Here is a 14,293-nt window from a genome sequence, read left to right on the forward strand (position 1 = left end):
TACCATTATTATTTACAATGCACCAAATGTAATATACTTATGTCTGTTAAAAAGGACAGGAGCATCTTTAAGAGCATTCACAGGGGAAATAATATGTTCTGTTCCAAGTAAACTTCTCTGTCAGAGTTCATCTAACATTGAGTAATAAAAGTAAAGTGGGATCAATCGTTATTTTGTGCTATTTTAGCCTCCTTCCTGTGTAAACAGGAGGCCGGATCTCCTCCTCGCTCTCCCCTGGTCGTCGTGGGGCATGGATTTATCCTCTGCAGGTGCTGATAATGCAGCTCTTTATGGCTCACCTTGGTAACAATACTGCATTTGCTTTTCCTCTTATTAAAGAGACCAAGTTCCTTTGGCCCTGCTGCACTGGTTCCCATAATGCATTAGGAGCAGTATGACGGGAAACATATAGGGTGAACTAAAGGTATCAGATCCTTCACCGCGGGAAAAATACGTCCCAGAGAATGTGAACCCAAAGCTGTCGTACAGACTGCCGTTGGGGGAATGGACCAACATGCACCTGGGTCAGGTGTGGAGTGTTAGCTCTGGGTTACAGACGCAGGGGAATGGACCAACATGCACCTGGGTCAGGTGTGGAGTGTTAGCTCTGGGTTACAGACGCAGGGGAATGGACCAACATGCACCTGGGTCAGGTGTGGAGTGTTAGCTCTGGGTTACAGACGCAGGGGAATGGACCAACATGCACCTGGGTCAGGTGTGGAGTGTTAGCTCTGGGTTACAGACGCAGGGGAATGGACCAACATGCACCTGGGTCAGGTGTGGAGTGTTAGCTCTGGGTTACAGACGCAGGGGAATGGATCCACACACACCTGGGTCAGGTGTGGAGTGTTAGCTCTGGGTTACAGACGCAGGGGAATGGATCCACACACACCTGGGTCAGGTGTGGAGTGTTGGCGGACATACACAGGTGAAATGGTGTGAGTGTGATGATGACGATGATGAGGAGAGAAGCAGACAAATTGACAATGGTGAGGAACCAGGAAACAGGAAACAGGATGATTTAACTGTTTAAATGTTTAATCGTTTCAAAATAGGGTGTTCTCTCAGTGCAAGTGCCAAACAATATTGAGTCATTTTACGCATTCAGTCTATGTACAGAGCGAACTCTGGCCGATACAAACGGGAGGGGGAAAACACACACAACGGAATGCACATCCGACACATCCAGAAACACACGTGTAACGGACACACACACGTGTAACGCACAAAACACACGTTATACAGGCTGACAGGAAACAGGGTGGGACACAGTTTAAGCTGTAGCAGGCCAATTCAGCACAAACCTACGCTAGCGACTGTCTACAGAGAGGAGGACCACTGCTCTTCTTCATCAAAATCAACCACAAAAAGAGAACACTTTATTTGGTCAATTAACAAAATTACTTGATATATATATTTATATATCTAAAGTGCATTATGTTACAAAAATACAGAATGTCAGCAGCACCGTCATACATTTACAAAATAAATACACCGTTCAAACAAAATAAATTATGCAAATCTGGACATTTATAATTGGCAGAGACCAAAAAAAAAAAAAAAAAAAAAAATTTAAAAAACAACAACAAAAAATGAACTATTCACAATGACCAAAATAAAATAAAACTAAAGCTGGACAGAGCCTGGAATGAAGTTTTATTACCATTGTCACTATTCTGCTGCGTTTCAAATATTTACAGACAATAAATATTTTTTCCCTTTTTACTTTCCAAAGAAATCACGATTACAGAAAACTGCAACATGAGTCTGAAGTCTCTCGCTGAATGTGGAATCTGAAAGAGAGAACAGAAGAGACTTAGAGTTAGCATTAGCATTAGAGTCTGCATTTCTCACGCCGATCACCGTAATCTACACCACACTAGCATCACATATCTAAACAATGTGGATTTAAAGACAAACTTCACTGTCTGTGCAGCAAAAGCCTTTTCTCCTTTGATGTTTCGGACCGTAGACTTAATTAATTTAATTAATTCAGACTTAATTAAGCTGAATGAGAGCATTGAAGTTTGGAGCAAGACAGGAGAGCACTGGGCCATGTTGCTTTTTACAGTCAGGTTTGGTAAATGTTCATACTTGTTTGATATTTTTGCCTGTTAAATTAGATCAACAGGCAAGGGTCAAACTCTCAAGTTCTGGCTCCAAAGACAAGGTGGGCCGTTTGGTAAAAGCCTTTTTTTTTTTTTCTTGTTTGATGATACTTGCAGGCCTATTTTGAACGAAGACCAGTGAAAATAAGTTTGAGAGCAGGAAACCAGCTCTCATTTCCTTAAGTAAGCTGGAGCGCTATAGCACCGTAAGAACCTTTCATCTGCCCAGATCCCTCTGTTACTGACACTCCCCGAGTCTGTGTCCCAGCCAGAGGTACATTATCCCAGATCCCTGTTTCTCTGTCATCTGTGGGGAGGTGTTGGCCATGTTTTCTGCTTGTGGGGTTATGTTTTGGGCATGTGGGGGTCATGTTTTGGGCATGTGGGGGTCATGTTTTGGGCATGTGGGGGTCATGTTTTGGGCGTGTGGGGGTTATGTTTTGGGCGTGTGGGGGTCATGTTTTGGGCGTGTGGGGGTCATGTTTTGGGCGTGTGGGGGTCATGTTTTGGGCGTGTGGGGGTCATGTTTTGGGCATGTGGGGGACATATCGTAGCCATGTCAGAGACACAGAAATGCTCTTCGCTCTTGGACCCCCTAACCTCTGCACGTCTCTGATTGGAGTAGATCCCACAGAACCAGCCCCTACCGTTTAAGCACGCTCCAAGGCCAACACGGAGATCTGTTTCAGATCAGGGTGGGTGTGTGTGTGTGTGTGTCTATGTGAGAGAAGTGTGTGTAAGCAGAACCAGCTGGTGAGGACTCTCTTGTTTTGAGAGCTGCAGATAGAGCCCCATCAGGTTCCCACAGGCAGGTGTGGAGGGGGCCAGGTCAGGGATACAGGAGCAAAGTTTTAGGGACAGTGAATCCCTGAAACCAGAAAAGCTCACTGCTACGATGCCTACTGCGCGAATAGGAAAATAATAATAATAATACATTTTATTTATCGAGCGCTTTTCATTATACTCGAAGATGCTTAGGTGTACATTATTTCAGTATATTTTTATGGCAGTAGAGCGCTTGTTACCGCTGCAGGATTGAGGTGGTAATGACTCATTGATTCATGTGGTGATTCATTGAGGTGGTAATGACTCAGTGATTCATGGGGTTAGCGTGACAGGATGTGACAGACCACACGGAGACAGTGCTGTGCTGTTCGGCTCATTCCATTCATTTAAGTAATTATGTCTCCTGGCTGGGACCCAAAGGATCTGTGTGTGTGGGGCTCACCTGGGTCAGAGTCTGACTGTGTCTTAGTGCAGGTGGGGCTCACCTGGGTCAGAGTCTGACTGTGTCTTAGTGCAGGTGGGGCTCACCTGGGTCAGAGTCTGACTGTGTCTTAGTGCAGGTGGGGCTCACCTGGGTCAGAGTCTGACTGTGTCTTAGTGCAGGTGGGGCTCACCTGGGTCAGAGTCTGACTGTGTCTTAGTGCAGGTGGGGCTCACCTGGGTCAGAGTCTGACTGTGTCTTAGTGCAGGTAGTGCTCACCTGGGTCAGAGTCTGACTGTGTCTTAGTGCAGGGCCTCCAGGTATGGCCACCATTCTGGGCGGAGTCCCCCGCTGCCGGGCTCCCAGGCCCCGCCCGCGAGCGAGCGCGTCCTCCTCCTCTTCTTGTCGTTCTCCCGCCGTTTACCGGACCTCCCTTTCTTCTTCTTCTTGGTGACGGCCTTCAGGGGCTGGTCCTTGTAGGTGAGGGACTTGTGCGTCTCCTGGGGCAGGTTGGTGCCCTCCTCCTCCACTCTGAAGCCGGGAGGGTAGTTCTTGGTGCTGCCGGCAGGTTTGGGGTACAGGGTGCTCCCCCCGCTGCTGACTCCGCCACCGCCGCCCGTGGCTCCGCCCCCGGCCGTTCCCACGGGGACGCCCGCGCTGACCCCGCCCCCGACGGAGCTGGAACGTTCCGGAAGCTCGCGGACCGCCGTGTGCACCTCGTCCAGGAGCTCCTGAAGCCACATCCGCCTCTTAAAGTCCTGCAGCGTGCGGCCCTTATCGTGCATCAGCTGCGCGTGCGTCACCGACCGCTTCCTGGGAGAGAGAGAGAGAGAGAGAGAGAGAGAGAGAGAGAGGCTGGTCACGACAGGGTGATGCGGTACGGGACTTAGCAAACTCAGTGTCGTCTTTTAAATCACTTTTAACTTTTTTTATTTTTTTTTAATCAAATTGCCTTTAACCAATGCCACCCTGTGGTTACTTTCTAATATTAAGTGTGATGTCTGCTCTGTCTTCTTGTTTCATATGTTCCTTTTGTTGTTTGTTCTGAAGAACTTTCTCACGTAGTTTTGTTGTGAAGTACTTTGCAACACTGTCTTGAAAAAAGTTATCTAACGTTTATTATGATAATTATCATAGATAGGATCCTGTTATTGGAGTGGGGGCCCTTCACTGGACACAGGGACAATAATATTTATTTGAGGAGATCCTGGTTGTCTTTGTCTCGGCTCAGATAGGCTCATATGAATAATGAGCTCCAACACTACTACGTTGTACAGTGACAAAAACACTATTGATAAACGGCACATCTTGAAGTTTGCATCATCGGCCAATGCATCCAGAAGTGCTGTGTGTACACACTCTACATGTGGGAATACTCCTAAATGGAACATTCAGCCCACCCCCCCACATAATTTTCTAGCCCCCCCGACGCGTTTTACCTCCCTGTGCGAGAAACGCAATGATAATTCACCCCCTGCCGAAATTCATCCACTCGCCTCCGTCCAATGTGTTTTTACTTAAAGCAATCAAGGGCTTGCCAAACTTGGCCGCCCTCCAGTGACTATTTGATATTATATTTACCTTAAATCCACACAGCTCCAGATCCCCGTCGCTACCTAACTAAAATAAATCAAGAGTGATTCGTAACACCTTGGGTGTGGAAGCCGGCACGTCTCGGGGCTCGCGCCTGTCCCCGGTACAATAACGGCTTTTTACATTCAGGCCGCTTGTTTATACGGGAACGCCGTGTGTGATATTTTGATGTGCTATTCCAACACTAAAGTCGTGTCCACGAAAAAACTACTCCTGAGTAAATAACAGTCCTGTGTGTTGTACATTAAAAAAAACCGTGTCGAAATGGAACCAAAATACGTTGAGCCGTAGGCTACACACCAACTGAATGCACTGGTAACTGAAAATTAGATTTTGAAAGTTTGAACCGTCTGTTCAAAACCAAACGTTCGTGTTTCAAAAAGGCAGGTATTTTAACAGGGCTAATTTGCCAAGACGACGTTCGCTGTATTGGTATCGTTGTTTTAGGAGTCAGGAATGATTAACTGAATGTTTATTCTCTCCTACATTTCAAATATTTGTGTAGACTACGACATGGCAGCGATAAACTGACCACACCCACGCAGTAGGCTAAGCTACGAACCGTAAGTAAATGTTTTATAGAAAATCTTAAGAAAAAAACAATATTCTCTCACAATCCCCACACTGCTCGTTCTGAAATTATATAGCCTACTTTCCCCAAAGATGTTTATGTAAATACGGCCAATTTGCGTTTTAAGTGTTTGTGTTGACAACTTACAGCTACCATAGACTGCATTCTGAACTGTGAGGATTTGGATATGGGGTCATGCTGTCCAAATGTCTTGAAGCAATTATATTTTTCTGAACTGGAATCTTTCACTATGCCAAAGCAAGGCATAATTTAATGTTTGACGGTCTTCGCACTTTTATTTTTGGTAACTGTGGCGTTCTTATGCCCATTAGCCCATTACCTCGCAGTTTTGTGAGAACACGACGTTCCTAGATCCACCAATAGGTGGCGCCATACATTAAGGAATATGTAGGTCAAACAGACCCGTTTAACTTCTAACCATTGGGAACACTTAAAAACACCTAATTAATTAGCCGACAGAGGTTCGAGGGAGAGAGAAAATATAAAAATAATAGGTTGGGGGATTGCATAACACACAGGGCATTTTACAGTTTAATATAAGAGAAAATGACTGGGATTTAATAGCCATTTAACCTCAACATTGACAAGCATTGGGAAAAACTTTAAAAAAAAAACTTTATACGCCCAGCTCTGCGAGTTCTGAAAGCACTCTTAAAACAGACCAACCTAGCTGAGTTTGAGAAGAAAAGGTGGAATGGTTTACTTTACTTATAAGGACCAAATGAAGGAGAAATTTGATTGAATAAATGCCAGTGTCCGAGCGTCATAGACATTGGCCTTAAGCTGCCTCGTGAGTTCAACCTGTGATCGGAAGGCCTCGGTCTTGAACAACAACTCCAAACCTTTGTTAGAGTACATTGATTAATCTAATTGTACATCTAATTGTTTAAATCTGATTAGGTGTACTGTTGTAGAGGGTATAAAGTGCGTGTGTGTGTTTTAGAACGGGAAAGAACACTCCGTTTACACTTCAGGATATGCCCCAGTCTGTAACTCCAGAGAAAACACGCTGCTTTGTCGAGCGCTATTACGCTAACGTCGCGGCTAAAAGGTGATGTGGGTCTCATCTCGTCAGCGTCTGTTTGGGGTCCGTTTGGCCCAGACACCGCCAGCACCCCAGTGCTGTCCCCAGAGACTTTACACCACAGAAGAAGACACGTGTGTTCAGGTCAACCCCACGTACAGTCGCTGTCTTCTTCTCCTTTTTTTACGCATTGGAGGGAAAGCGTTTTTCCTTTTTCCACGCCCAACAGGGTCTGTACATTAATCATGTCTTTTAGGGAAAAATGGCGAAGGTTGGCGATTTTCATTTTTTCATTTTTTTTTCTCTCTTTTGGATGCCTGGCCAACAACTGGGATACATGTTTCCTTCATTATTGCATACAGACCCATGCAGGAATGAAGGCCTTTTTCCAAAATGCAAATGATAAACACGAGTGTTCATGTGGTTTTCCCTTATGTTAATCAGCGGAACCCCCACAGGTCAGTGACACGGAGAATCCCCCTCAGACTGGCAGCATGTCAGGACCGGCCCATGCCCCAGTGCCGTAGCCTGGCCAAGTTTATCCCCCATAGTGTGTGTGTGTGTGTGTGTGTGTGTGTGTGTGCGCGCGTAAGTGTGAATACAATACCGCAAGCTATCGGAATACAGAAATGATTTATAATGGAGAAAATACAGCCTTTTTTCCACTGATGTTCAGCGGATACATGAGAGGCTGTCCAGGCCTGGAGTTGTGAGATGAGTTTTCCTTTCTGCGGAAACTAACATTTTCCTCAAGACTGCTGACAGCTAAGAAACGCTCTGTCACTGCAACCTTGTGTCTAAGAAACGCTCTCTGTCACTGCAACCTTGTGTCTAAGAGGGAAACTCTCTCACTGCAGTGCTGTGTCTAAGAGGGAAACTCTCACTGCAGTGTTGTGTCTAAGAGGGAAACTCTCTCACTGCAGTGCTGTGTCTAAGAGGGAAACTCTCTCACTGCAGTGCTGTGTCTAAGAGGGAAACTCTCACTGCAGTGCTGTGTCTAAGAGGGAAACTGTCTCACTGCAGTGTTGTGTCTAAGAGGGAAACTCTCTCACTGCAGTGCTGTGTCTAAGAGGGAAACTCTCTCACTGCAGTGCTGTGTCTACGAGGGAAACTGTCTCACTGCAGTGCTGTGTGTAAGAGGGAAACTCTCACTGCAGTGCTGTGTCTAAGAGGGAAACTGTCTCACTGCAGTGCTGTGTGTAAGAGGGAAACTCTCACTGCAGTGCTGTGTCTAAGAGGGAAACTCTCACTGCAGTGCTGTGTCTAAGAGGGAAACTCTCTCACTGCAGTGTTGTGTCTAAGAGGGAAATTCTGTCACTGCAGTGTTGTGTCTAAGAGGGAAACTCTCTCACTGCAGTGTTGTGTCTAAGAGGGAAATTCTGTCACTGCAGTGTTGTGTCTAAGAGGGAAACTCACTGCAGTGTTGTGTCTAAGAGGGAAATTCTGTCACTGCAGTGTTGTGTCTAAGAGGGAAACTCACTGCAGTGTTGTGTCTAAGAGGGAAACTCTGTCACTGTTACCACAGTGTTGTGTTTAAGACATTATACTTTATTCATCACTGGAAGTTAATCTCAAACAGTCCTGAACAACAAAGCCAAGCGTCAGCAAAGAGACGGGGGAGATCCTACAATGTCTCAGATCACATGGTCTTACTGTACATCACTCTCAGATCACATGGTCTTACTGTACATCACACTACGAGGGTCAGGGGGAGGGCAGGCAGTGCTGTTCCCACGGCGCTGAGTGATTATGGGATGTTAATGCTAATATTTACTCTGTACTGCTGCTGCTGTTTGCCTAATGTGCCGGTAGGTGTGAATAAGAACACAAACACAGGGCCACAATGCAGCCCTGCAGGCTGGCTGTGCTCAGGAGGGGGTTAAAGGCAGAGTGCACGGGTTTGAATCCCACGCCCTGCGGCACAGCAAAGACATGGGAGCGCACCGGAGGTTCAGCCTGGCTCCGCTTTAAGGGTGTGTGTGTGCGCGCGCATGTGTGTCTGCGTGTCTTTGCGCTGAAATCAGACTGATAAATCCTCTGACATCTCTGTGATAAAACAATCAGCTCTGACTCAGCAGCTCAGCAGCTGCTACACACATCAAGCCTCCAGGCCGTTTCTCCCTTTCCGCCTGTGGGCAGAATATCAAAGCCTGGATCTCCTGCACATACAGGCGTGGGAGAAAACCAAACGTTTCTGCTCTTTGTTTATATATACACAGATATTTCCTGGAATACTCTAGCCTGCTTCAGAAAGGAGTGGGGGTGTCGGCCCTTTGAAAGGGGATCCTGTACCTTTAACCTTTAATAAGCAGACTTCAGATATTCCCAGGGACAGCGCTGCAGAGAACGGCAGAAAGGAGCGCGGAGGCATCCTGAGGTGGCCAGCCTCCAACAGAAATCTTTATTTGGCCTACCTGAAGGTGATTGTTTCTGTGCGAGGGTGCAGACAGACCTAACCTCAGAACACAGAACACGCCCTCTCAACCCTGCCCGCGAGCCAAACACAACGCTTGTGTGACTCGGAACGTTTCTGTGATCCCTCACGCTCCCTGGAGCAGTGCCAGGGGAATCGATTGCTTATTGATTGATTTAGAGGTGGTGAACGATGATCTCTATCATCAACTCATCTCATATGTGATGCTGAACTGACAGCTAACTGAAAAAACTCAACAATGCATTAATTCATGCAAAGTCCACAGCTTTAGTTATTTATCCATTTTTCCAAGACTGTGGAAAAACTGAGTCTGCATTTGAGCATTTCTGTGCTCACAGAATTGTGGGATAATGGAGTCAGATGGAGGACTCTGATCATCAGGCTTATGTAAGGACTCAGATGCTATCCATCAGCAAACTCCCCAGTGTGGCATGGACCGTACACCTGAAGCCACTGAACGCAGTACCAGAACTTCAGGACTCATCCCAGCACACATTGCAGGGGCCCTGTCCTGTGGGGTGAATGCTGTTGAATGAGGTGATACTTGTTTGAGACTCACTGAGCATTTCTGCTGGAATGTCTGTGATTGATTTATTGCTTTATTTTATGCTTTCTGGAACATTACAGCCCTCTCAGAAAGATCTCCCCGACAGGGATCTGTGTCAGGAGTATGAGCTTGCAGTGAAACTCATTTCAGATGACATTGGCTCAGGCGGCAGTCGGAGGGTTGCCAGTTCGATCCCGCCCTGGGTGTGTCGAAGTGTCCCTGTGCAAGACACCTAACCCCCAAATGCTCCTAACGAGCTGGTTGGTGCCTTGCATGGCAGCCAATCACTGTTGGTGCGTGAGTGTGTGTGTGAATGAGTGAATGAGAAGCATCATATGTACAGCGCTTTGGATAAAGGCACTATATAAATGCCAACCATTTACCATTTTTACCATTTTGCTGTGGTTGGCCATGGAAACAGCATTTACACAGAGCAGATAAGCTTTATGAATGTTTTGGGACCCCTCCACAGGGATAAACCCAGAGACGGGGCATAAGAGCACAACGCGTGAAAGAGAGAGAGAGTGCTTGGAAGAGCAGCCCATCGTAAAGGATGCTCTGGGAAATAGATAGAGACCTTTCTCCCATCCTGGAGACATGTCCCCCATCGTCATAGAGACCTGTCCCCATCCTCATAGAGACATGTCCCCCATCGTCATAGAGACCTGTCCCCATCGTCATAGAGACATGTCCCCATCCTCATAGAGACATGTCCCCCATCGTCATAGAGACCTGTCCCCATCGTCATAGAGACATGTCCCCATCGTCATAGTGACCTGTCCCCATCGTCATAGAGACCTGTCCCCATCGTCATAGTAACCTGTCCCCATCCTCATAGAGACCTTTCTCCACTAAGACCATCAAAACACCTACACACAGACCATCCGTTTCCCTCTTAATGAGAGCCAACACCTGCTGTCCAACTGCAAGTATTATTACAATATGCATACTGAGTATCATGTAATTATTATTATTATATTTCTATAATAAATGTGGTCCTTCTATTGAAGCCTTTTATGCCTAAACCAGATAAGAGAACACCACCGTAAGCCATTTCAGATTTCAGCAGTGACCCAGCAGTATGACCCTGCACTATGACCCAGCAGTATGACCCAGCAGTGTTACCCAGCGGTATTACCCAGCAGTGTTACCCAGCAGTATTACCCAGCAGTATGACCCTGCAGTATTACCCAGCAGTGTTACCCAGCAGTAGGACCTAGCAGTATGACCCAGCAGTGTTACCCAGCAGTATGACCCAGCAGGGTTACCCAGCAGTATGACCCAGCATCCCCAGGGAAAGAGCAGTGAAACAGGGACTCACATCCGGCCGCTCAGTGCATCGATGGGCCTCCCGTAGTGGGGCACTGGAGAGCACAACAAGAAGAGCGCCAAGCTCCACTGCTGAAGCAGCCTCCTGAAGCACAGCATCCTGGCACCGCTTTCTGCCCGGGAACAGAGAGCCTGTTAGTGGGTCACAACATGCTACAGTCAGTTACAACACGCTACAGTCAGTTACAACACGCTACAGTGGGATACAACACGCTACAGTGGGTAACAACACGCTACAGTTAGTTACAACACGCTACTCTGGGTAACAACATGCTACAGTCAGTTACAACATGCTACAGTGGGTTACAACACGCTACAGTGGGTAACAACACGCTACAGTTAGTTACAACACGCTACTGTGGGTAACAACACGCTACAGTGCGTTACAACACGCTACTGTGGGTTACAACATGTTACAGTCAGTTACAACATGCTACAGTGGGATACAACACGCTACAGTGAGTTACAACACGCTACTGTGGGTTACAACATGTTACAGTCAGTTACAACATGCTACTGTGGGTTACAACACGCTACAGTCAGTTACAACACGCTACTGTGCGTTACAACACGCTACTGTGCGTTACAACATGCTATAGTGGCTTACAACATGTTACAGTCAGTTACAACATGCTACTGTGGGTTACAACACGCTACAGTCAGTTACAACACGCTACTGTGCGTTACAACACGCTACTGTGCGTTACAACATGTTACAGTCAGTTACAACATGCTACTGTGCGTTACAACATGCTATAGTGGCTTACAACATGTTACAGTCAGTTACAACACACTACTGTGTGTTACAACATGCTACAGTGGATTACAACACGCTACCTGTGACCGTACACACAAAGCTGCATTATACAGAAGCATGTTCATAACTTTGTGAGTTGCATGGTGGAGGTGAGGCAGTGGTAATCCTGACTGTAGGTGGTGCGTAATGATGTATCCATGAACTCATTTCATATAAGCCAGAGCTGTTTGCTGTTATATAAGTATACTCATCCGCTGCGTGCGATGTCTGAGTCTAATAAATAACTCCACAAGCAGCTGTTTATTTAATCCACCACAATAATTGGCTTGTTCTAATATTTCACTAAATATTTCTTCCTGGAAAAAAAGCAAGTTTCAGCAGCAGTTGTAATTGAGACCATAAGGCTTGCAGAATGCGGAATACAATAAGGTCCCACAGCATAGCGCACTTTTAAACAGCAGGATTAAAACAGAGAGAGCTCTTACTTGTCTGGAGCGGGGTCTGCAGGCTGGGTCGAGCGCTGTACCCGCGCACAGAGGGAGTCCGCGGGTCACACCAGGTGATCTCGCCCCTGAGAAAACAAACCCTGAACGTTACGGGGGGGTCGGGAGGAGGGGGAACCCCCCCCCCCACCAGCACAACACAACACATCCTGAGCCTTCTCCCCCGCCCCCCCCCCCCCCCCACCAGAACACACACACACTCACACACACTCACACACACTCTTCTCCAGATGTTCAGCTCACTTTTAAAAAAGTCACTAACTTACTTTTTATCAAACTTGCTTTCTCTTTCAAAAAAATATGACCAGAAAACAAGTCCCGAGAAAAGTATCCCAGAGGAAGGCTCCAGAGGAGGTGACTGTAGGTAGAGGATGGGGATGTCTCCAGTGTGGGTGGCAGAGGCTGCTGTACTGAGTGTTGGGAGGAGAGGGGCAGGAGTGCGTTATAGGAGCCGTGAAGGGGAGGGAGCTGGTCTGAGCTCCAGCCCGGGGGGGGGGGGGGGGGGCTCCGTATGGGAATGGGCTGCCCCAGAGTTCACTCCCTGCACTGCTCACAGTGACAGCTAGGGGGCACTCAAACTGCACTGAGCACTGAAGCACACGACACTCACACACACACATACAAACACAGATATTCACACACACTCTCATACACACACATACGCAGACACACACACACTCATACACACACACACATTCACACACGCTCTCATGCACACACATACAAATACACACACACGCACATTCAAACACACTTTCAGACACACTCTCGCACACACTCATACACACATACAAACATTGACACTCACACATGCATTCACATACACAGCTGTTCCCTGTATACCCCACCAGGATACGCATGAAGGAAATTCATGGGATTCTTTACACCCCAAAGAGGCAATTTACTGAAAAGTGAGAGAATCTGATCTGAATCCTGGAACTGTGACAGAGTGTGATCTGAGTCAGATCACAGTGGTTACTGTGCAGTGTGTGTGTGTGGTTGTTCTGCAGTGCCTTACTGTACAGTGTCTGTGGTTATTCTATAGTGTGTGTGTGGTTATTCTGCAGTGTGTGTGGCTATTGTACAGTGTGTGTGTGGTTATTGTGCAGTGAGTGTGTGTGTGTGTGTGTGTGGTTACTGTACAGTGTGTGTGTGTGTGTGTGTGTGTATGTGAGAGAGTGTGTGTGAGTGTGTGTGTGTGTTTGTGAGTGTGTGTGTGAGTGGGTGTGTGAGTGGGTGTGTGTGTGTGTGTGTGTGTGAGTGTGAGTGTGTGTGTGAGTGGGTGTGTGTGTGTGGTCACTGTACAGTGTGTGTGTGTGTGTGTGTGTGTGTGAGAGAGTGTGTGTGTGTGAGTGTGTGTGTGTGTTTGTGAGTGTGTGTGTGAGTGGGTGAGTGTGTGTGTGTGTGTGTGTGGTTACTGTACAGTGTGTGTGTGTGTGTGTGTGTGTGTGTGAGAGAGTGTGTGTGTGTGAGTGTGTGTGAGTGTGAGTGTGTGTGTGAGTGGGTGAGTGTGTGTGTGTGTGTGTGTGTGTGTGTGAGAGAGTGTGTGTGTGAGTGTGAGTGTGTGTGTGAGTGGGTGAGTGTGTGTGTGTGTGTGTGTGTGTGTGAGAGAGTGTGTGTGTGAGTGTGAGTGTGTGTGTGAGTGGGTGAGTGTGTGTGTGTGTGTGTGTGTGAGTGTGTGTGTGTGTTTGTGAGTGTGTGTGTGAGTGGGTGAGTGTGTGTGTGTGTGTGTGTGTGGTTATTGTGCAGTAAAGAGCACTTCTTCTACCTCCTGGTTTCTGGCCTTGCGTTGCTTTTACTGGCTGTTTTATTTTCACTGACCATCTAAAAATAGTCTGCTGTAGTTTTTTACCTTTGAGTTTTGCCATGAAATTCAAGAGAACGGCTCTTTTACATTCTCTTTGCGAGGGGAAGTGGATGGGGATGAAACTCTTTAACCTTTCAATGGCAGGATGTATCCTCTGCTTATTACAGCTGACAGTTTCTGCTTTAACCTCATATTCACTGTTTTCAAATCCAATGTGCTGGATAACAGCCAAAAAGCTAAAATTGTGTCACCGTCCAAATATGTAGACTGCACTGTATATCATAAATGAATGTACGTATGAATAAATGTATCATTCTTTACTGTAATAAAAGCCAGTCTTCAAGGCACCAGTCATTTCTCTGCTGGCTGGTGCTGCACTTGTGAGTGCTTTT

General features: G+C 46.8%; 1 protein-coding gene across 3 annotated transcripts in view; it reads right to left on the bottom strand.

The window, feature by feature from the left end:
- Window positions 1-1,106: 1,106 nt before the first annotated feature.
- The window catches only part of LOC133119320 (parathyroid hormone-related protein-like), a 21,615-nt gene continuing 8,428 nt past the window's right edge, over window positions 1,107-14,293 (bottom strand). Inside the window, exons 1-5 of one of the 3 annotated variants that reach the window (XM_061229857.1) lie at window positions 12,361-12,494; window positions 12,077-12,162; window positions 10,827-10,966; window positions 3,595-4,128; window positions 1,107-1,793 (exon numbers count right to left, since the gene is read on the bottom strand). In XM_061229857.1, coding sequence (XP_061085841.1) covers window positions 3,618-4,128; window positions 10,827-10,933 — 618 coding nt within the window. In that variant the 5' untranslated portion in view covers window positions 10,934-10,966; window positions 12,077-12,162; window positions 12,361-12,494 and the 3' untranslated portion in view covers window positions 1,107-1,793; window positions 3,595-3,617. Of the gene's footprint in view, window positions 1,794-3,594; window positions 4,129-10,826; window positions 10,967-12,076; window positions 12,163-12,360; window positions 12,495-14,293 lie in introns of those variants that run through there. The other 2 variants (XM_061229856.1, XM_061229855.1) reach the window with 2 other exon arrangements.

Source organism: Conger conger, chromosome 19, assembly GCF_963514075.1.
Source record: "Conger conger chromosome 19, fConCon1.1, whole genome shotgun sequence".
In the NCBI taxonomy this organism is placed as follows: Eukaryota; Metazoa; Chordata; class Actinopteri; order Anguilliformes; family Congridae; genus Conger; species Conger conger.